Genomic DNA, 21,315 nt, shown 5'->3' on the forward strand with positions numbered 1-21,315 from the left:
TGCTTTATGTGACACATATCGTTAAATAATCATTTTAAATGTGTTTAGGTTTTATCTGCGTGAATTAAATGTATTGGATGGATTAAAAATCAACTAAGTAGCTCGTTTAAGTGTGGTACAGTAATGGACGCTGCATTAACCGTTAAACGTCTGTCATTAGGTGAACGGAGGGGAAAAATGTGATTTGGAGTGACAGTTCAGTCTTCCAATCAGAGACGGCATACTCTAGCTGCTGGCCAATCACACGACACGGATTCCCTGGTGGGCGGGGCCGTGTGGGCTCGAGTGAACTCGAGCGAACGCTGCTTCTTGCTCAGATTCCAGTTCAGTCGAAGTCGGGCGGAGTCCATGCGGACAGCTGGGGGATAAAGGACTTATTTAGACGGTTTTTTTTCACTGGCTGAAAGATTGCAGGACAGCGAATTTACCCCGACAAGATGACGACGACGACCACTTTCCAAGGGCTAGACCCCAGCGCGAAAAATAGCTCCAGGTAAAAAGGAAGCAGCTTTAGCTAAACCGCTCAAGCAAACAAAAGAAAATTGGATCCAGGGCAGTTGGACAGCAGCTAGAGGAGGAGGAGGAGGAGGAGGAGGAGGATGAAGGAAGACGACGACGATGATGATGATGCCAGTTCATTTGGCATGGTGCTGTTATCTGGTACCTATGATGAGACTATAGAAAGCGTAGGCGACTGAGGTTGTATTTTACTGTCAGCTTATTTAGCTGAATGACACGTTTCTCTGCTGTCTGTCATCTAGTCTATTGAAACAGATTGTGCTCCTCTGAGCCAAGCAGCCATGGCAAGGGCAGTAAATCTGAATCCTGCTCCTGTAGTCCACCCGTTACGGCACATTTTTACTGTCTTATCTGCTCTGACACCGTCAGAGCAGCAAAAAGCCCTGCATGAGGTAAAATGGGTGTGTTATGGCAGGAAAAACACAAAAATGGGCAGTGCAGAGAGTCTATAGGAGCAGCACTGATCCACCCTATATTGCTGCCTTTTAATTCGAGATTTTTCCTCTGCAGCCTAAGGCAGACTGCCACTAGCAAATAGACATTTGATTACGTATGGAAGATTTAATAAAACTCAAAAATCAAAAGTTTTGCCTCTCTCTAAGCTTAGCTAAGAAATTCCCTGGCATTCTGCCACTCTGCTCTTTCCTCTTCATTTTTGCTGCTTCAGTGATCTGACTGGATTTTTCCAACAAACTTTGGTGGAAAGGGAACATTCATTATCTAATCTCCATTCTGCTGTCATAGGAAGAAGAAATGACTATATATTGTTTGGTACTGACATTAGTCCAGTTCTGTCCTCCATTGGCCAGGCCTGGTTGAGAGGCCCTGAACCATCTATTGTCCTTTTATGGGTTTGGCTACGTGTTGGACTTATTACATTCACTTTCACCCAGCCAGTTGTCTTCACTGTTAGCCTGGCTGGCCACAAGTATTCACGTTATAGACACAGGGTTGTCTTATATAGCTATCTCAGTATTTTGCTTAGGGCCGCACTGCCAACTTTCTGATGAGGCTGCATGCTGGATCCACTGAGGGGTTTTCCAGAATTTGAATAAAAGGAAAAATGTTTTGAACATGTCAAACAGCTCTTATCTTACTGTATTTTTAAAATAGGAATGTCTTATTTAACCTGTAAGCTTTTAGACTGAAGATAACTGGATCAGCTTGGTGCAACATGTTGATTTCTGGGTTGGAATTCTTTGCCAGTCAAAATATGAAAAACAGTCAGATTTGTCTGCTCTGTTCAGCATATTGGATCTTCTCCCGATCCTGAATCTAATCTAATGCTGTGCTGGACATGAGGCCAGCAGAGGGAATGAATGTAGGTCGCACCCCAAAGCCCCACTCAAGTCATTTTGCTGCTTCTTTCAAACAAATGGAACACCCTTATCAGCAAGAGGCTTTAAACCGTCTCCTGGCTGGAATATGGCACGGCATGCCACCTTTGAGTTGTCTCCTTTCGGAGGGAAAAATAATCTGCTGTTTCATGGTTGGGTGGGGTCTAGAGAAAAGGCAGGCAGGGCAAATAACGGACTCTACCGAGCAGGAGGTAAAGGCTAGTAAAGGTATTATGATTAAAGCACCGTCCAGACAGTGTTTTTCGTAAATCCGTGTGTGCCCCCCCACCCATCTGCTAAGACTTTTTGTCCCCCCCCCCAACCAAAGGATAGCCTGAAGTTAGGCTTTGGAGTGCTGCTGGACCTGGAGGACAGCTGCCTGGCTGTCAGCTGTCAGGTCCGGCATGCAATAAAGAAGGGGGTGGTGTTTTCCTTTAAATCAAACTCCATTTCCGGCCCCTTAACAAAGTTAATCACGGCTGGAGTGTTCATCAAGGCTAACCATCAGAACCCCCAGAGCAAATTTTTGGTTGCTTGTTCTGTTGCCCATCTGACATATGGGACGAATGAAAACCATCCAGCAGCGGAATCTCCACTTGGTGCTAGCAGACGGGGTCGGCTCCAGTCAGCTGTAGGGTATGCATGTATGTGACAGAAGGGCTTAGGGAGTGGAGACCCTCCCATCTTATGCTAACTCTGTTAATGCTAGGCAGTGTCCCCTGCAGCAGTCAGTCATCTCTGGGGTGTGTGTATATGTGTTTGTTTTCCTACATAATAAGAACGAATAATGTTCGGACTTTGAAAAGTTAATAAAACTGAAAGGGCAAGTCTGCTTCTTATTAGTTAGGAGGTTAAGATTAGGGCTCAAAAGATTCTTATTACAAATAGGTACACACACATATATAATAGATGTGGGATATAATATTACTACATGAAGATACTTACATATATGTAATAAGCCGGAATATACATATACAGTACTGTGCAAAAGTCAGAGACCACTCTTCATTTGTTGAATTTCTAGTCAGATTAGAGGTTGGTTACATTTGTGCTTCTCACCATCCAAGTAAACCCAAACACAGTCAGTGATGTTGAGGTCTGGCTCTGGCTTCTTTACAGCTACACATCCTTTTAGACCCATAGTGTTGAGTTGTCCTCTCACAGTGGAAGGATGGACAGAGACACCTGTGGATTTTTTCAGCTCTGAAGTAAAAGTGGAACTTGATTCTCTCCTCTCTCTCAAAGATGGAAGCTTTAAGTGCTGTTTATCTGCTAGTGACATTTTTGGGGTCCACCAGGTCTTGCACAGTTGTTAGGATTCCCGTTTTCTGTATATCTTTTAATAATTTTTTGAATTCCAGTTCTGGAAACTCTATGTACTTTATGGTTGTTTAACCTGGAAATTGAATAAATGAAGGGTGATCTCTGAATTTTGCACAGTACTGCATGCAAGTAATAACATATATATTATTACTTTCATATGTATAATGCATGTGGAACATATGTATAACCCCACTGGCACTGTATAAAATGTGTGTGTGGACACCAACCCTTCTTGTGGTAATTCTGTTAAAGCTGAGCAGTGTAGGCAGATGATTCCAGCCAGCATCCCCTGCAGCTGTTTTGTTCTTTTAATGTCAGCGTGACCACAAATCTGTGACAGCGTCCGTGTTTTTTTTCTTTGTCCTGTGCAAAAGAACTCTGACTGTGTGTCTGTCAGCTTGGTGATTTTTATATTTTTCCAAATCACATTCATAGATTTCCACACCCAGATTTGGTCATGTCCAATTTGCCAATTCTGTTGAATTCCATCATGTTAAAAGTAAATTTGGACTCAAGTCAGATGTAAACTTTGGGCTTACAGTCAACCTTAAATGAAAATTTAATGTCCCTAGTGAACACGCAGCTAGCAGCTACACCAGTGGTCAACAACCCTGCTCTGCAGAGTCTAGTTCCATCCACAATCTGCCACACCTGCTCCAGCTGATTAACTTTTCAGAAGTCCTTAATTGGATGGATCAGATGCATTATTATTTAGTAAAGGGGAGGGGCATGTCAGATGCAGATTGGTACTAAACTCTGCAGGAAAGTAGATCTCCGGAAGGTGGGTTGGTGACCACTGAGCTAGACCCTCCCTAATACAATGTTTCACTCAGAAATATGTCACGGTACAGAAGGAAAATGCTTATGATTTATGGTTTACATTGAGTTGAAGTTGAATAAAGTAACTGGGTTCAGTTCAAAACTGTTACTTTAGCCTTTAGCAGTATCATGTTGCTACATAAGTAAATGTAGTTATGTAATTACTTGTAGTTACTGAATAAATTATACTTACATTTACATTCCGTACTGTTGCTCTACACTGACTTTATCATTTGTTTTAATGTCAAAAAATGACAAAATGCCATTTTGAAATGTTTTTTTACAGAAAACAATATTGTATACAAAACAAAAACTTCTTATCAAATTCAAATCGTAATGTGTCCCTTCAACAGAACTTCTTCCCTTGTTTCAAAGAGCTACGATTGAGATATAATTAATATCAAATTACAACATGCTTTAATTATTGCTGATAATTACTGTGATTGCTGGATACAATACTTCAGAGCCAGGGTAACATTTTAGGAGGGTCATTACAGAATGTCCATATTAAAGAAGTAAATTTCAGCTATATTGACACCCGGTGGACTTCTCTGCTCTTCTGCAGGGTGTTGCGGCCCCCTGGCGGAACTTCTAACATTTGCTTCGGCACAGATGAGGAGAAGCCGGTGCGCAAGAACAGAATGGCCTCCAACATCTTCGCTGAGCCTGACGACCCCCACGCCCATCGAAGGAACAACCCACCCAGTATACATACCACACACACACACACACACGCACTGGCTCTCCAGCACATTATCAAGCCTTCCTTGTTTGGCTTGTCCTTTTCCTGCAAGACCATGTTTACTGAAGCTGTGAATGCAGAGTGGTTGGGGTGTAAGGTTGTTGTAAATGTCTTGCTGTCACCAGTGTTATTTAGTCAAAGTTTGATTGTATGTGTAAATATTAATTTATTTATTGTGGTACCCCCAACACACCCTACATCAAACCCTTTGTGAGTTGAATCAGAGGTGTTAAAAAGGAATTCCACCTTTTTTAAAAAAATCTTTGCAGAATTAAATCATTAGGATTTAAACATAGTAATTCATTAGAATTGCAGTTTTGTATTGTTGAGAAACCTACCGACTCTTTCTTTACAGTGGTGGTCATAGGAACAAGGGGCTGTGATGTCCACACACAAATATAAAAATTTTATTTACTATCTAAAAGCACCAGTGTACTCACACGTCCTTCTGAGTTTTTATATGCCAGAACTAACATTAATAAACATCTCAGGCACCAGGCAGCCTATTTGTTACCATTTCTTGTAATAACTTTATGTAAGGGAGGATTTAGAGACATTCAGGACATCTGGTTCCTGTTGCCACCACTTTGAACTATTCTAGACTTGAAAAGTTTCTCTAGAGTGGTGCATTTCATATCAAACACACTGAATGACTGTGTTTATATCTTAAGGAATTAATTATGCAGGACGTTTGAAAAATCAGTGGAATTCCCCTTTAAGGAAGGGAAGCAGAAAGGAATAGTTGAGTGAATATAGTCGATCAGCCAATTCATGTTTGCTCATGTAAACCTATTAGCACTGTGCCTGAATCAGCACACACTTGCCTCAGACTGTGTCAAGTTGTTAAGTGCTTTCAGACACGGTATGATATATTGTTAGCTATAAAAGTGGACAGAGTACAGACTTTTGTCTACTGTCGCTGTTTTATGCAACTTTTGTCCAACGGGAAAACAAGAGTAAAAGTGAGCTGCCACTAGGCCCTCCTGTGTACACTGTGAATTGCTCAGCTGGTGATTTATTCGAGTGGCCTGCTACGTCATTTCCAGTAGAGGTGACCTCATGGTCTGGTTACTCAGCTCCGCTTCCTGATTAGTAAGGGCAGTGAAATGATTACAGGCAACGCGATACTGTGTGACATCATCCACAAACAATTCCAGCCAGCCTGAATAGGTAGTATTATCTTCTAAAGCGTTTAAACCACAGGGTCTGTGACTATCTCTTCTTCAATACCTGTTAAAGCTATCAGCAGTTCATCTGTGGCCAGTTGATTAGAAACATCCATGTGCTTTTTCTTTGCTATAAAACCTAAGCAGATAAAGGACAGTCAGCTCCAAATTCTTATGAGCAGTCTAGATTCGTCTATGTTTAGTCTGAGAGTGGTGATTTTGCTCCTAGGCTGTGAATGGCTGTTAATCTGTGGTTCGTGGGAGCTGGCAGAAAGTCGTGGGACTTTGTTTCCCTCCTTTGCACAAAGCCTAGTTTGGCAGGTGGAGACTCAGCAGCCTTACAAAGAAACTTCTGTGGCTTCGACCACAGGAAGTCCAGCATACTGTAGCAGGGAGAGATCCATGGAGCAGTGATTTTAAGTGAGAGAGAGAGAGAGAGAGACAGACAGACAGCAGCCTTGTAACTGTCTGACCTGAGAGGATTCAGTTTCGATACTGATTCTTTAAGAATGATTCAGTGAATCATGAAATTTCAGATTTAATCTCTGATCGATTTGGTATCATTACAAACAAACCACATGAGTATATGAGTTTAGACTGAAATATACTATGATTATGAATATACTGAACACACACGTGTGCCTGGATTCTTTAAGAAGCAATTCAGTGAATCATGAAGTCTCAAATTTGTCCATGATTCGATTCAAATTGATTTTTTTCACATAATTCACAGTTACTCTGAATACACAGATGCAACTAGAGGACGTATTGACACAGTATGGCTGCATGATATGGACATAAAATGAAAATGATACCAAGAAAAAGCATCATTCAGTTAAAAATGTTCAGACAGCTGCATAAAATATGGATTCATCACCACTGATGATGCCAATTCCCCGAATCCATTGTGGATGGTATGTGGGAAGAACCTACTGAATTGGGGGGGGCTATGAAGCCGTCCAGTTAGCTTTGAAGCTTAGTAATTTTTAAAGGAAAAATATCAGATTGGCATCGGTATCGACCAATACTCAAGGTTTCTTGGACTCTCTCGAACAGCATTTTACAGCATTAGAATATTTTCTGGTGTTGATCCTTTTTCAATACCACAAAATATTATTTACATTTCATAATTAACCCAAGTTTTAAGTATGTACGTTCAATTTTTTGCTTCGTTAATCGAAATATTCTAGTTTTGGATTCGTGTAACAGTTACACAGTGCACATTCCAAAGATGCCTTGAGACAGATGTGCTGTAGTGTTATGTCAGGTAAAGAGACAGACTGGAGTGTTGCTTATCTAGATAGCAGCAGTGACACAGATGTAAGTTCAAGATATAAATCTTTTAAAATCTTGGTGATGTGTTTCATAGTCTGTTTAGCTGGTTTACTGAATAAATAGCCAAGTTCTTATTCTGCTGCTAACTTATTCTGCTGGTCCAAGCTTAATTCCCTAGTGAGTGAAATACATTCGATAGACAAACTTAACTTTCAGTCTTTTAAATCATTGAACCAGGCATCATTATTTCTTCTTCCCATTTTTATATATTTTACAAACTTGCTATAGTCTTTTAAAGAAAAAAGTTTGACATTGCAAAATCATAGAGGGGATTCTGGCTGTGTTCAGCTTTTAGATGACATTGCATGGATGTGACATTAATTTTTATAGCCTAATATCATGTTCATCATTTTCTCCTCATTTTAAAGAATACCAACTCAATTTCCCACCTTCAGACTGAGGCATAAAAAAGCGCATGAATGTGTTTTTATAGTCCTAACAAGCAGAGAGGGATCCACCCAAATAGACAAATACAGACAGGCAAAGGGAGGGTCAGACAGCAAGCGCACAAGCTAGAGAGAGCGAGAGAGAGATGGCTAAAGTGGGTTTTTTTGGTGGTGTTTGAGGGATCAGGTGGAGATGAAGGCCTGATTTAATAATGTTCATGATAATCCTCACATGTTGCCAAACTGGCTAATGCGGCAGAGCCAGAGGTTGTGCATTAGAGAGACATGCTGTGGAGAGTAAACGCAGGCACAATGGCACCTCTCACAGCCACTCCAGCTAAGTTCATTATCCCCCACTGCTGTATTGTTTCAAAAGGGCTCTTTGTTGGGTGAATGACTAATTTTTGGTGGAAGACTGATAGATACAGTCCATTACTGTGGTCAAATACAGGTTTGAGGGAGGTGCGTATATGCAGTTGTACTTTTACTGCTCTTTTGTTCTCATAAATGGAGTATTATTTAAAAAAACAGATTTTAAAGAACTTTTTTAAAGGCTTTTGCATTTTTTCTCTGTATTTTGGTTAAAAAAATCTAATTTTTACTCTTAACCTATGCAGACATTTTCTTCTATAGTTTTGCACTGGAGCTACAAAGCCAGTCTTGCTCACAAGTAAAACACTTGGCACATAGTGTATTGAGCTAAATAGCCTTAAGCAGACTTGACTGATGGGAAAACAAATATGTCAGCTCCATTATTATTGGCACCCTTGACAAAGACCGATGATGAAGAAATGTTTTGTGGCAAATTAGCTCAATTTCGCTCTGAAAATAAGAGAGAAATCTAACCATTAATAGCCATAAATTTAGTCTACAAACAAAAAAACTTTAAACAAAACCATGTGTCACAGTTATTAGGCTATTGGCTAGAAACAGTAATAGCAGCCATTTTAAGGGCTGAATTTTGCCTGTACAGTTGTCCTTTTTTATAGATAGTAGTGTGTCATACAGGTGTCATTAACAACATATTTGAGATTACTCATTACATATTAAAGATTCAGAGTTCTAAGCTAGAGTTAAGTTAGACTTAAGGTTGGAGCCTAACATCAGGATTAGGACTGCTTTGTTACAGTGTTATTGGAGATAATGGGAGGTTTTTACAATCACATGATCTACGCATATGTACAGATCCTGTCAGCTTGTCGGTGAAGTGTCTTCCAAATATCCATTGAGATGGACATGATATATATTTCTTTAGGGCTGCACCCATATAGGAATTGTGGACTGATGTGGATATTCAACAATTGTCATGTACATATTTGCCAACACATACTTGCCAAAGTTGAAATTGTGACTACTTTAATCTGGGTGAACATTATAGAGAAATGTGTATGAACTTGAGTGTTCATTTACCCGTTCAAGATGCTGTGTTCAAATACTGAAATTACAATTTGGGTATTCAGTACATTTTATCACATGAGGGCAGAGTAAATATACAGCCCGACAATTGAGTGAATTCAGGCAATTTTATGTTTTAACACGAGTGTCAAATGTGACGGTTTTGCTTGTATTTGTATATATATATATAAATTACACTTTGCTGTTGTGAAACTAGAGTGCCTCATGGTTTTGCTCACTAGGCTACTCTAGCTGATGTTAGCTAGGTCCAGATTAAGTTTTTTTCAGGGAAGGCTTTGCTTATTCCAGCAGTACGATGCCAAACCACATTCCGCACGTATTAAAAGAGCATGGCTCTGTAGTAAAAGAGTCTGGGTGCTGGGTGCCTGCCTGCAGTCCAGAACTGTTAACCATTAAAAACATTTTTGCGCATTATGAAACAAAAATACGACAAAGGAGACCCCGAACTGTTGAGCTGCTGAAATCCTGTATCAAGTAAGAATGGGAAAACTTTCAAAATTACAGCAGTTGGTCTCCTCTGTTCCTAAACGCTTACAGAGTGTTGTTAAAAGAAGAGGTGATGAAACACAGTGGTAAAGATGCTCCCGCCCCAACAACAATGCAGTAAATTCTAAATGGTTTAAGTGAGCGTAAAGTTTATTATGTCATTTTACAAATGCTCAATATGAACCTCCTCCAGCTGTATGGACATCATCAACGCCATAGTCAAATTCATCCCATACTCGATTGAGCATGTTGGGTGTCGCTGTACTCACGGCTCTTTCAGTGTGATTTCGGAGATCGTCCAGTGTTGTGGAACCAACGATGAACACTCTGAGCTGTTGGAGGTTCACTGCCCACGAAAATCACGTTGCACAGTTATGATGGATTCACTTTTATTGAAGTGAAGAATGCAAAACACTTTCTGCTCAGGGGTCACCATCTCCTCGCAGACTGAAGGGAGTCATCTTCCGGTGACAGTCAGCAACTCTATGACCCCCTCTTTCAGTTGGTATGTGATTGGTTCCTAGGCACCTCATGGTTGTAAAAATTTGAATCTCCCTGTATTTTCAATTGAGTATATGGTTTATTGATTTGCAAATCATTGCATTCTGTTTTTATTCACGTTTTTCAACCTTTTTGGAAACAGGGTTTTACCTATGCAAATATGATTCCGATATCATCATGACTGAATAAAAAGCTGGGCATACGTACTCAATACGTTTCACAATTCAAATCACATTCTGTAGTACTGAATATCTTTCAGTCTTTTGTTCTGTATGAACAGATTTTAATGGCTAAAACACACAGGACTCATCAGCTCACTGACTCCACCTCCTGCATCATGAAACCACACTAAATCTGACAGAGCTAAAGCAGTGGAAAATGTGCCTCACTCTTTCCTTAACCAGACAGAGACACAGAGAGAGAGAGAGAGAGATAGAGGAGAAAGACAGGAGGGACTGGTAAAGCTCTCTTCTTGGTGACATGGGAGAAAGAACAGACTCTTAAAAGTCTGGTGTCGCTTCGTTTTGTGTCATACAGCCATCAAATCATCTTTATTATGTCAGCTTTTCCTCGTGTTCACTTAGACCCACTCTGTAGTTTGTCACTATGTAAAGCCTGTGATCTGTATTCCATATGTGGCTTTTGTGATTTATACATCTGCTCTGTGTAAAAAAAAAAAAAGAACATTTGATTTATTGCCAGTGGACAACGTTTTTGGACACTTTGCTGACTTTAAGATGACCAAATGAGGTTTTGTCCACTAGAGGAAAAAAACAACAGAATATGCAGAATATTTTCATTTTGATTTTAAAGTTTGTACTAACTCTGTACTCCACCTGCAGTAAAATCTCACTTTTATTGATCATTTTTGAGCACTGGCTATGATTATTCCAGTGCTTAGATGGCATCTAAATGTAAAATGCAAGGAAACCAACATGCCCCTTCATACCTCTCTTTTCTGACAATGTCTTTGATGTGTTTCTTGCAGGTGGGGAGGCCTCCGGTGTGCTCTGTGGGGAACACTCCGCCCCCCTGAGGCGGTGCCCCCAGCCGCCAATCTACCTGAACGATTCCGCCCCTGCCCAGCTCCCGTCCAACCCTGTGGTAAGTGAATACGCAAGACTCAGATAAAGAGTGAGTGGCAGTGCAGTTGCTTTGGGATGACGAGCTACTAACCACTGTAATCTTAGAGCAAAAGATTGCCAAAAAATTTCGTTTTTCCCTTGCCCCCAAATGTAGCCAATCAGCCAAGACATCTTCAGCTAAGACTTCTTTAGTTTTGCACTGGAGATAAGAGGCTAATGTAGCCAACAAGTAATGAAAGTTATACCCCATCAGTTAGCATTTGCACAAAGTGCAGTCTAGCTTATGCTAACTATACACTAGAAGACTTGGAGAAGAATTTTAAAAGACTTTTGAAAGAAAGACTGACACCCTCTCACATCTAAAGACAATGTCACAGTTTTTAGTCACAGACTATGAATTTGTAAAGACTGGGGATCTTGCAGGGTCACTATTTGCAAGACTGCAACTAGAGTTTTGAGTTTATTTCCCATCATGCACCCGGTGGAAATTTTCAAGCAGATAAATCCTTTCCTTCCACTATATAGTGATATAGAGGGGAAAATACGTTAGCTGGACATGTAAAGATCTGGGACTCAGATTAGTTCACTGTAGAATTGTATATTCTGGCAGATCATCACCAAGATTTTTTAAATGTGCAGTTTTTTATTTAACATACAGATTTACACATCAACAAAACATGCAGTGATTCAGCATTGTTGATTGGGTGTTATGAACTAAACCATAAAAAACAAACAAACAAAATAAGAAACCAGTGTAACAGGAAGCGAAAAAAAAAAACATTGATGAACATTGACGATTCAGTGATGCCATTCTTAAAGTCCTCGGCTCATTTCCTTACACTGCTGTTACGCTTAGTGAACCTGAAATATTAAAACAGCCAGTTTACATTTTTAAATTAATGATTGTTGTTTTAATGGGGAGCTGTTTTGCCTTTTCACACATTAATTTTCTCACTTGCTTATGTAGTTGCTGACACTGTATGACGTACTGTTATTTAGAAAAATGGAGAAGGGTACACTGCATAAATAAAAACAGTAGTATCAGCCATGATTTTAATCCATATCTTTGTCCGCTTTTGTAGATAACAGTATGCAAGTTAGGTGCTGGTGACTATAAGCTTCCATAACTTATTGTCATTAGCCTTGTAGATTCAGTGTAAAACCAAAAAAGCACACTTTGCACATTAAACACATCTTGACTGATCAACGGCATTTAGGGTATGTTGATATTGTGTAAATTTGATTACTTCGTTAATTACTCACAGGCGCTGCTAGTAGAATAAGGTTAAGTAGGTTTGGAGCTATATTGTAAGGAGCAGCAAAAGCTCCACAGTTGCCTTGTACAGGTTAGTGTTTTGTCCATATTTGTCTGTGGTCAAAGTGGCTGTACTGACTAGCAGGCTTCGTTCATGTTTGTTACTGCTGTGCAGGAACCACAGCACTGCAGAACAGACCACACAGTCCCATCTTGGGGCATGATAAATGGCTAGTGTGTTGAATGAAGTGCGTTTGAACTGAAAAAATGCTGAAGAGGAGTGGCCTGGCCCTACAGCAGTGCCCTGCATATTTTGTTGGTTTTCCTCTTCTAGATCTAATCCAACTAATCAGCTGATTAACAAGCCCTTCCTGAGTTGAAGTGGGTGTGGTAGAGCAGGAAAACACTAAAATGTGAAGGGCAGGGGTTCTCCAGGAGCAAGCTTGGGAAACACTTGCCCTATATGACCAGAACTTCCCTCCATGCTAAAGCTGATCTCCTCTGGACTACTTCACCAAGGCCTGACCACAAACAGCATAGTGACGCATTACTCACGGCGACATGTTTTAAAGCATGTTTACTTGATCCTTTTCATGTTTAGTTTATTTGGCAGTTGTAAAACATGAATTAAAATCCTGTAAAATGAAAGTTAGGATTGAACTGGCTTTGATATTCTCAAACCTGTTGTACTGCCACGCACCTTTGAAGAAAGTCCAGTGTTTTTTTTTAACCGCGATTAACGTCAGGCTGCAGATGACAAGTTGTCTGGCCTTTGTTTTAGTCTTAGAGACCAAACATTTTATTTATTTCATACAGGTTTCCCCTTACCCCAAATGGAGTCAAGTTAACCAACTATTCCTGAGCCTGATGAAGGTTAAATGAGCTACTGTGGTAAAGGTTCCCAGTGACGGATCATTTATGGATTTACTTCATGCAAATCATAGCAAGACACTGTTATTCCCACATGTGAACATAACTGAACTTTAACAAGTTGGGTGATGTGATATCCTGCATTAATAGCACATTGTACCTAACATAGATGAGATCGTTTTAGAAGGACGGCTGCGCTGGTTGAATGTGCTCGATGCAGCAGGCAGATATCATGCCTGTACAAAAAGCTGCTTTTCTTATTGCGTGCATTTATAGGACAACCTCACACTGCGGTGTGAGGTTTAAGACATCAGAAAAAAGCCTTCGGGTCCTGGGAAAAACACTCAAGTAAAAACATGTATCAGTTCTCATATATGAGGTGAAACAGCTACGAAATGGCTTCAGAGAAGAAGACGTCAGGCTAAGCTAAGTGACTACAAACTCTTGGACAGTAAAGTTTGTGCAATTTTGTGCTTTCTTAGTGGATTAAGTGCGGTTCCGCGTAGGGATGCATCAGTACGGATACCAGATAACGCTCTCATTTACTCATACTTGTGCTCATAAAAATTCACCGAACATCCGATACCACCTGATACTGTGTGATGTAAACCAACTTTACACTGACTTTACACTGTTTGACTGAACGGAATTACGAGGTTTATGATGATTTTTTAAAACTGTTTTGGTAAAATAGGCTGTAGAGAGACCGTATTGTTTTACTGTTTACATCACCGCCTGTCTTCTAGCTTCACTTCAGAGTGTTAGCAGCGCGGCTCGGTTTCGTAGCCTGTTTGCTCAGTGCTCATCAGCGCATCGTGTTATTTTAAATAAAACAGCTTTACTCGAAATTGACTATAGACAGAGCTGCCTTAGAGTCTGTGTTTCACATAGCATGGACCAAGCATTTTACAGTGAGAATAGTAAAACACACATACTCTGTCTCCATGGCCTAATGATGACATCATACTACTATCACAACTTTTATTAAATTGCGTTTTATTTGACAAAGATTAAGCTTCCAGTCAACGTTTGCTTCGGTGTTCACTTCAGTGTTAGGACTGTCACAAAATTACAAGACAAAACGGTAAAGCAATATAAACCCCTGTTTTTTTTCCTCACCATTAAGGGCACAGGCATACAGCAAACATGTTTCTTAAGTAGATTGCTTTTTTAGACACTGTTATCTATAGAAATGAACAAAAATACATGCAAAATTCAGGCTTAAGATGGTCCTTTTACTGGTTTTAGCTATGCAGAGTACTCTTGTCTATTTATATACATTACAGTCACAGTGTCAGAAACCACACAAGCAAGTCTATTTGAGATTACTCAACAACTCGACACAGATTTAGAGATGCAGTTTGCACAGTGCTAACTGAGGGGATATAAGCTTCCATTACTTGTTAACCCCAGTGCACAACCCCAGAAGAAAACTTGTGTTTGCTGATTGACTGCATTTGGAACAAGGGGTAAAATGTGTAAATTAGATTTTTGGCTGAACCTTTGCTTGAAAGTTAAGCCTGTGTTTTCGTTGAGACGAGTTATGACTGTAAGGAGTCAAACTGTTAATCCTCTCTGTTACTTTTTTTTCAGCAAGAGAATCACGAGCAAGAAAATGGTGAGAGCTAATTTACTTCCGTCTGTGCATGAACCTAAGCAAATGCCCGGCCTCATAAAAGCCACTGTACTGGCAGCAAGGAAAGTTTTTAGTTTCCATCAGTCTTAAGAAGCTTGTCCCTTCCCCTCTCTCTCTCTCTCTCTCTCTCTCTCTCTCTCTCTGTCTCTCCATAACTGCTTCTTTTTAAACAGTAGCACATGAGACACATTAAGGTAAACAGTGTCACTGTTACATGGGCAGTGGAAGGCAGCATGTTATGAAGAGCACCCACACCCTTATGCTCTTCAGTAAAGGCAGCACACTGAAAAAAAGAGTTCTAGCATGTAAACCTAAACACAATGTTGTGTTGATGTAATATGTTTTATTTATGTGGAGATAATTTACACATTTGAATCAGAAAAAAAATCAAATTTTTACAGTGTAAAGCAGCTCCATTCCTTCATGTTTCTTCATTAATACAGAATTATACATATTAATGGATTGTTTGCAAAGAAATTATGCCTGAAAAGATAAGAAAAGACACAGGCCAACATTGAACGAGGCCTACTTTCAACCCATGAAACTCTAGGCTTATATTGAGTTATTAATCTTATTATCCAGACTTGTTACCCAGTGACTGCTATGAATTACCCAGTAACTATTCTAAATAGTTGCTACCAATGGCTACTATAGTATCTTTTCCAATACTAATATCGATATTGAAAATAATGACTACTTAGCTTGAAAATGACCTATTTTTAATTGAACCACTTCACTTAAAATAGGCATCTAAACTACTCAAACACTCAGTGACCCCACATGAGGCAATACACAGCAAATGTTTGAAATTAAACAAGAAATAGAGAAGAAGGAAATATCTGATCAGTATATCCATTTATCTTGTTATTTTGAAGTTCATAACTGATTGTAGTCAGTTACAGAGGTGCATACTTATATGGCCAGAATAGAAATTTTCAAAAGTAAATATCCAAAAAATGTTAACTATTTTTTTAAGAAATTTATAATACATTAATGTATGTTTGCATTTATTCTAATGTTTTGACTCGCAAAACACACATACTACTGAAATAAATGGTTTTAAACAGTTTGCTTAGGTGCCTAAGACAGTACTGTGTATACTGTAATCCTACAGTCTCAGTCCTGTTGTAAAAGTGCAGTACATCCAGGTGCTGTTGTGTACTTGTGGCTTGAGACTACTTTGGCTACTTTGACTCAAGCCACTGTAATCTCATTAATCACCTCTAGGACAAAAGCCTATATAGTAAGTTCCCTTGAAATCCATGCAGTTGTAATGATGTGACCCATTTCCCAGAGCGTCTTGTCCGACAGCCCAGGCGAGATTGAGTGAAATCCTCTCAGCTTCACTCTTTCCCTGGCATTGCAGAGAACATCCACTCTAAATATTTATGAACGGCAGCACTGCTCTCTGCGCCCTGGCCTCAACATCCTCACATAGCCTTTGTGTCTGCAGCCGCAGAGGTTTATTCTTTAATTAATAAATAAATAAAGCCAAATCAGTATTGAAATATTTGAATTGTATGCCCCAGTCTAAAATTAAATTAAAAAACAATCATAAATCAATAAATTAGTAAGCATATGCTACTGCAGAGATTAACATCTGGTGTGTGGTAGCCTTTAAACAGCTGTTGTAGTCTTTACTGTCCTTTGGACTAAACAAGAGAGAAAACTCTCACCAATATGTACAACACTATACTGCCCCCTGGTGGGTCAGACAGTTCAGACTTCTCATGGTTCTTCAGTACAGGGCCAGTGGATTATACAGTCCATTTTGCATTTGTTTTAAACACAGTGTGATGAATCTTAAGTTGTATTGAGTTCATCTCATGGTTAATTTGTTAAACTGTTAACTTCAGAACATGCAGAATTAGACCATGTTTAAATGATTTAGCTACTTATTAAGCTTTTTTTTAGAAAAAAACGTAAGAAGTCTAAACTGAATATCCACCAGAGGGCAGTGAAGAGTTTGTATTTTGAAATGATTGCATTCTTTTAAGAGCACAGGATACACCTTGCAGAATAAATGCTCACCTGGGTGAATCTCTGCCCGAACAAGCATGCACAATTTGATTTATCTATAGACTCTTAACCTCTTATTGACCATGGTATATTTTGGTTTTTCCATCTGACTTTACATGACCAAATCGTAAGGCAAATTATTCAGTAACTGCATGAAATAAATGTACATTTTTATTTTATTTATTTATTTGTTTTTTTAAAAGCTCCCCTCAAATTAACAGAAAATGTGTTTTATGATCATACACATATTGCTATATGCTTACAATTTACTGCTGAAAGCCAAAAATACAAAACATAAGGAAAAATGGAAAAATGGGTCGACTTTCAGTAGACAGAAAAAATTGTGAGTTCAGCTTCTTCTATTATAAGGGTTTAAAATTACATTACCCATCTATTTGCCTGGAAAGAAGACAGTTACAGCTCTCATATGACATCCACCTTTTGAATGTAGCTTATGAAATATGAAGTTATAAAGAATATGACAGTGCGTTTCGGAAACACCGGTGGTCTCAAGGAGTTGAAAAGGTTAAAATAAAGGTACCTAAATGTTTTTTATATATATATATATATATATATATGCCGGGACAAACAGATCCAGTTGCATTTTTAAAAGAACCACTAATTGAAAGTAAAGCAAAGTTCTTCTGTGGCATAGCTCTTGGGAACCCTTTTTGGCATCTTTATTTTTGAAAGAAGGAAGACAGGAACACAATGCTTACCTGATGCTAGCTAATTTAAATAAAGAATTAAAAGTTACAGTTTTAAGTTATTTGCCACGTTGCAGTACTGAAGTATTGAGCGTTCACTGCGTTGTGCAGCTGTATTAGGAAATGATTCAGTACATCATGAAATCACCAGGAGAATTCACCATAATTCTGTTGTTTTTTTTTTTTTACTTAATCTGATACGATCAAGAATTACTGAAATATGGCTAGAAAAAAAAGCAACAGAACTTAATAATGAAAAAAGGCTTCATCCTAGCCCTTTTGGCAACGTTACCTTTTGCCTTGAAATAACCCACATGCACACATCCAACTCATCATGTGAGTAAATCATGTGCGCCGTAAACAACAATAAATGAACTCACTGGCCAAAACAGTCATCACAAATATAATTAGCTCTCATTATTAGAGCAAGACAAAGGCGAAAAATGATCAGATGCATTGTTTTTGCAGCATTTACTGACACTAACAACGAAGTTAGGCGCTGCTGGCACATTAACACTGAATGATGACGCATGTGCAGCACAGGCTACAGATAGTTATTTTCCCCTAATTGTTACGACCCCCTTCAACTGTCCACACATGATTTAGTCTAGCCTAGGGGAAAAGAGGTAACAACATAAACAAATAGACCAGCACCCCGATATAATGCTCAAGTGAATAGGTTGTATTATTTATAAAGGCAAATGGTCACAAAGGTATTGACTTCATGGTGGGCTGACCCCAAAATAACAAACAAACCTCTAAAACCACTCTCCATGAATCTGCCTTCCCTAATCCAAAAGAAAATATAAAAAGAAAAGCAGGAGCTAGCCTACCTCCACATATATATGGCACCCACTCCTACATAGTTGTGACTTCTAAGGTATAGTAATAAGGACCAGGCAATATGGTACAAGTATGAAATAGATAAAAAGCTAAACAACACTGAGTCTCAATCACTAGTAGAAGCATCAAAAATCTAGTTCATAAGTCTAACTGGTCTACAGCTCCAAAAACAACCAGGTGTACAACATTCAGAGAGCAGCAAAAACCACAGCTTGCCTAGAGACCACCATGGACCACATGGTGAAAACACCATATGCATGGTAGTCAGCTGACATCAGTCTCACCAGATCAGCTGATCCAAACAGCTCCACCTAGGAAACAAACAAAGAAAGAAAAACACAAAAGACCAGCAGAGGGCAGCAGCAGAGGAGACTTGGACGTAACCCTAATATTTTCATTTAAGCAAACAAACAGTAATTGTGAGTTTAAAAGCACAATGCAGAAGTGTGTTCTCTGCAGAGGATGTCTTTACTTAACTTAGCTTAGTTAGGTGCCCAAACTTTTACATATAACTGTATACTAGTCATAATAAAGATTCTGTGCAGGTACATTTTTCATTCATCAGAGTACAAACAACGTAAATGTACCCTTAAAGGTACAACAGTAGTTTTAAGGTCCAGTTGTGTACCTTAAGTAAGTTTTTCCCAGATGAAAAGTAACCTAAAAATATTTAATTACCAAGTATTTTAAAACAGAACAATAAAATTAAAAACCTGGAGATGAGACGGGGTGGGTGGAGTCAATACAACTTAGAAAATATAATTTCAGTGGATTATGGTACAGTCTGTTCCCTGACTAGGGACTGAGATGTACCCTTGAGGGTACAACCCCAGTGACAAGTGGGGTACTGCCCCAGTGACAGTTTTGTACATTTATTTCTGAGAATGTATATCTATACCTTTATTCAGTTGCATGCAGAACTTTGAATATCCATGGTCAAATAACATGTTCTGTTGATTTTTTAAAGTGATTTTCTGTAAATGTTCTTGCTGAGTTGAACATATTGGAAAAAATTTCAATATAAAATGTAACGTAATATAAAATGTGCCATAACTTTTGCACAGGACACATTTTAATGTTTTTTTCCAGTTTGCAAAAAACATAATTTGACCAGGGTGTCCAAACTTTTGCATATTACTGTATGTCTATATTATTATGTTATTTCAGGATTGGCCTAATTAGAATGTGTATTGCAGTTTGTTTCATAAGCATGTGGGTTAATGGTGACTTGTACGGTGTGTGTGTTTATGTCTAGATCTGTCAGAGGAAGTGGAGGCCCCTGAGGAGCCGCAGGAGAAGGAGGAGGAGCCACAGCCCTCTGGCTCCTCAGTGCCCAGCGGCACCCCTGCTGGCCGCAGAAACCCTCCTGGTGGCAAATCCAGCCTCATACTGGGCTGAGGGTGCTCATTGAACTTTCTCTTTCTCTCTCTCTCTCTCTCTCTCTCTCTCTCTCTCTCTCTCTCTCTCCTCCTCCTTCTCTCTCCCACTCTCTTTCCCTTTTTTTAAGGAAATCACTCTCTCTTTCACTCTCCTCATGTGAGCCATGGGATTGTTTTTGTCCACTACCACCTGTCTGTATTTTTGTTTTTCTATCGCAAAACAACAAAAAAAAGATCGTTGGCAGAAGCACTTTATGTAAAAGCTCCATTTCAGCCCATCGTGAAGAGCGCAGGCCATGCTGGGAGATACCAAGAATCCTTTCGGACGGTCCCCAGCGCTGAACCGTTTCAAAGGAAGAAAAAGATTTGTTGCGCAAAATTTCTAAGAACAAATAAAGATTGATATGAATTTCACTGCCTTTGCTGGTCTTTTGTAGTTAAGAGAAGGGTTTTATAGGAGTGATGCAATATGGAGGGACAGGGAGGTGGGCAGTATGACGATATGTTTTCATTATCGTGATAAAGTAGATCACAACACACTTTTCTGAAGATATCCTACTTCTAGAACTAAACAAGTGCATGTATCATAAAAAGAAATGTAGGCTAATTACAGAGAGCCTGTGAAGAACAAGAACCAGTGTATAGTAATTAAATAAACTGCACAATAACAAGTAGCTGATTGGATATCAGCCCATCATTTTATTTTATTCGTTTATTTTTACCAATTGAATCAAAATCATTGTATTCAGTATTTTATAGCCTTCTTAAATGTGGCACCACTACTTTGGGGAAGTTTGTCATATGTCGTCGAGTATTGTAATGTTATAGTTTTGCTGTATCACCCGTACTACAATCAGAGGAATCGTGAACCAGCCATTCAAAAGCCTGAAGACCCAAACAGAAGACAGGATATTCTGGAGAAACACTATCCGGCATTCGGAAATGACGGCACTTAACCCATGTTTGGGACAGACACCTGTGCATTATAGCATTTTCCTTCCTGTAACACTTCATTTAAACCATTAATAGTTTGTTTAGTCTGAATGTGTAAGAGCAAGAAAAACTCTTAACCAGGAGTTCCTAAACTTTTGCAGCTCCCAGCCCACACAAACGACCACAAAAGCTTATACGGTCCACAAGAAGATTTAGCTGATCAGGTCTTTTTTTCACTGCACTTGCTATTCGCTGCTGTATTTTCTTCAGTTTATGCTTGGTTTCTCAGTTTTCACAGTTTGAGGTACAGTGGCTCTTTCACTTGTAGATGGTCCAGTCTGAAGATGTTTGCTTTTGAAAGACCATTTAATCATTTAATTCATGATCAGTGGGTTCCATATGATAGAAAAGTGAAATGTTTTACATTGACTTGCACTGAAAATACTACACTCTTAGCAGAAAGGGTTAGGATTATAGGCCTCTTTTCCACAGCAGGGCCGAACGGTTCTGAACACAGAGGGTAACCGTTCCAGTTGTGTTTCTAGACGGACACGGTTC

The 21,315-nt window shown here is 39.3% G+C and overlaps 1 protein-coding gene across 1 annotated transcript; it reads left to right on the top strand.

Moving 5' to 3' along the window:
* Positions 1–297: 297 nt before the first annotated feature.
* Positions 298–20,238, top strand: jpt1b (Jupiter microtubule associated homolog 1b). The gene is made up of 5 exons (XM_036566060.1): positions 298–493; positions 4,564–4,703; positions 11,019–11,134; positions 14,834–14,858; positions 19,701–20,238. The coding sequence occupies exons 1-5, from the start codon at positions 438–440 to the stop codon at positions 19,841–19,843; spliced, it is 480 nt and encodes a 159-aa protein (XP_036421953.1). The 5' UTR covers positions 298–437; the 3' UTR covers positions 19,844–20,238.
* The last annotated feature ends 1,077 nt before the right edge of the window (positions 20,239–21,315 follow it).

The sequence above is a fragment of the Colossoma macropomum genome, unplaced genomic scaffold (genome assembly GCF_904425465.1).
Source record: "Colossoma macropomum unplaced genomic scaffold, Colossoma_macropomum, whole genome shotgun sequence".
Taxonomy (NCBI): Eukaryota; Metazoa; Chordata; class Actinopteri; order Characiformes; family Serrasalmidae; genus Colossoma; species Colossoma macropomum.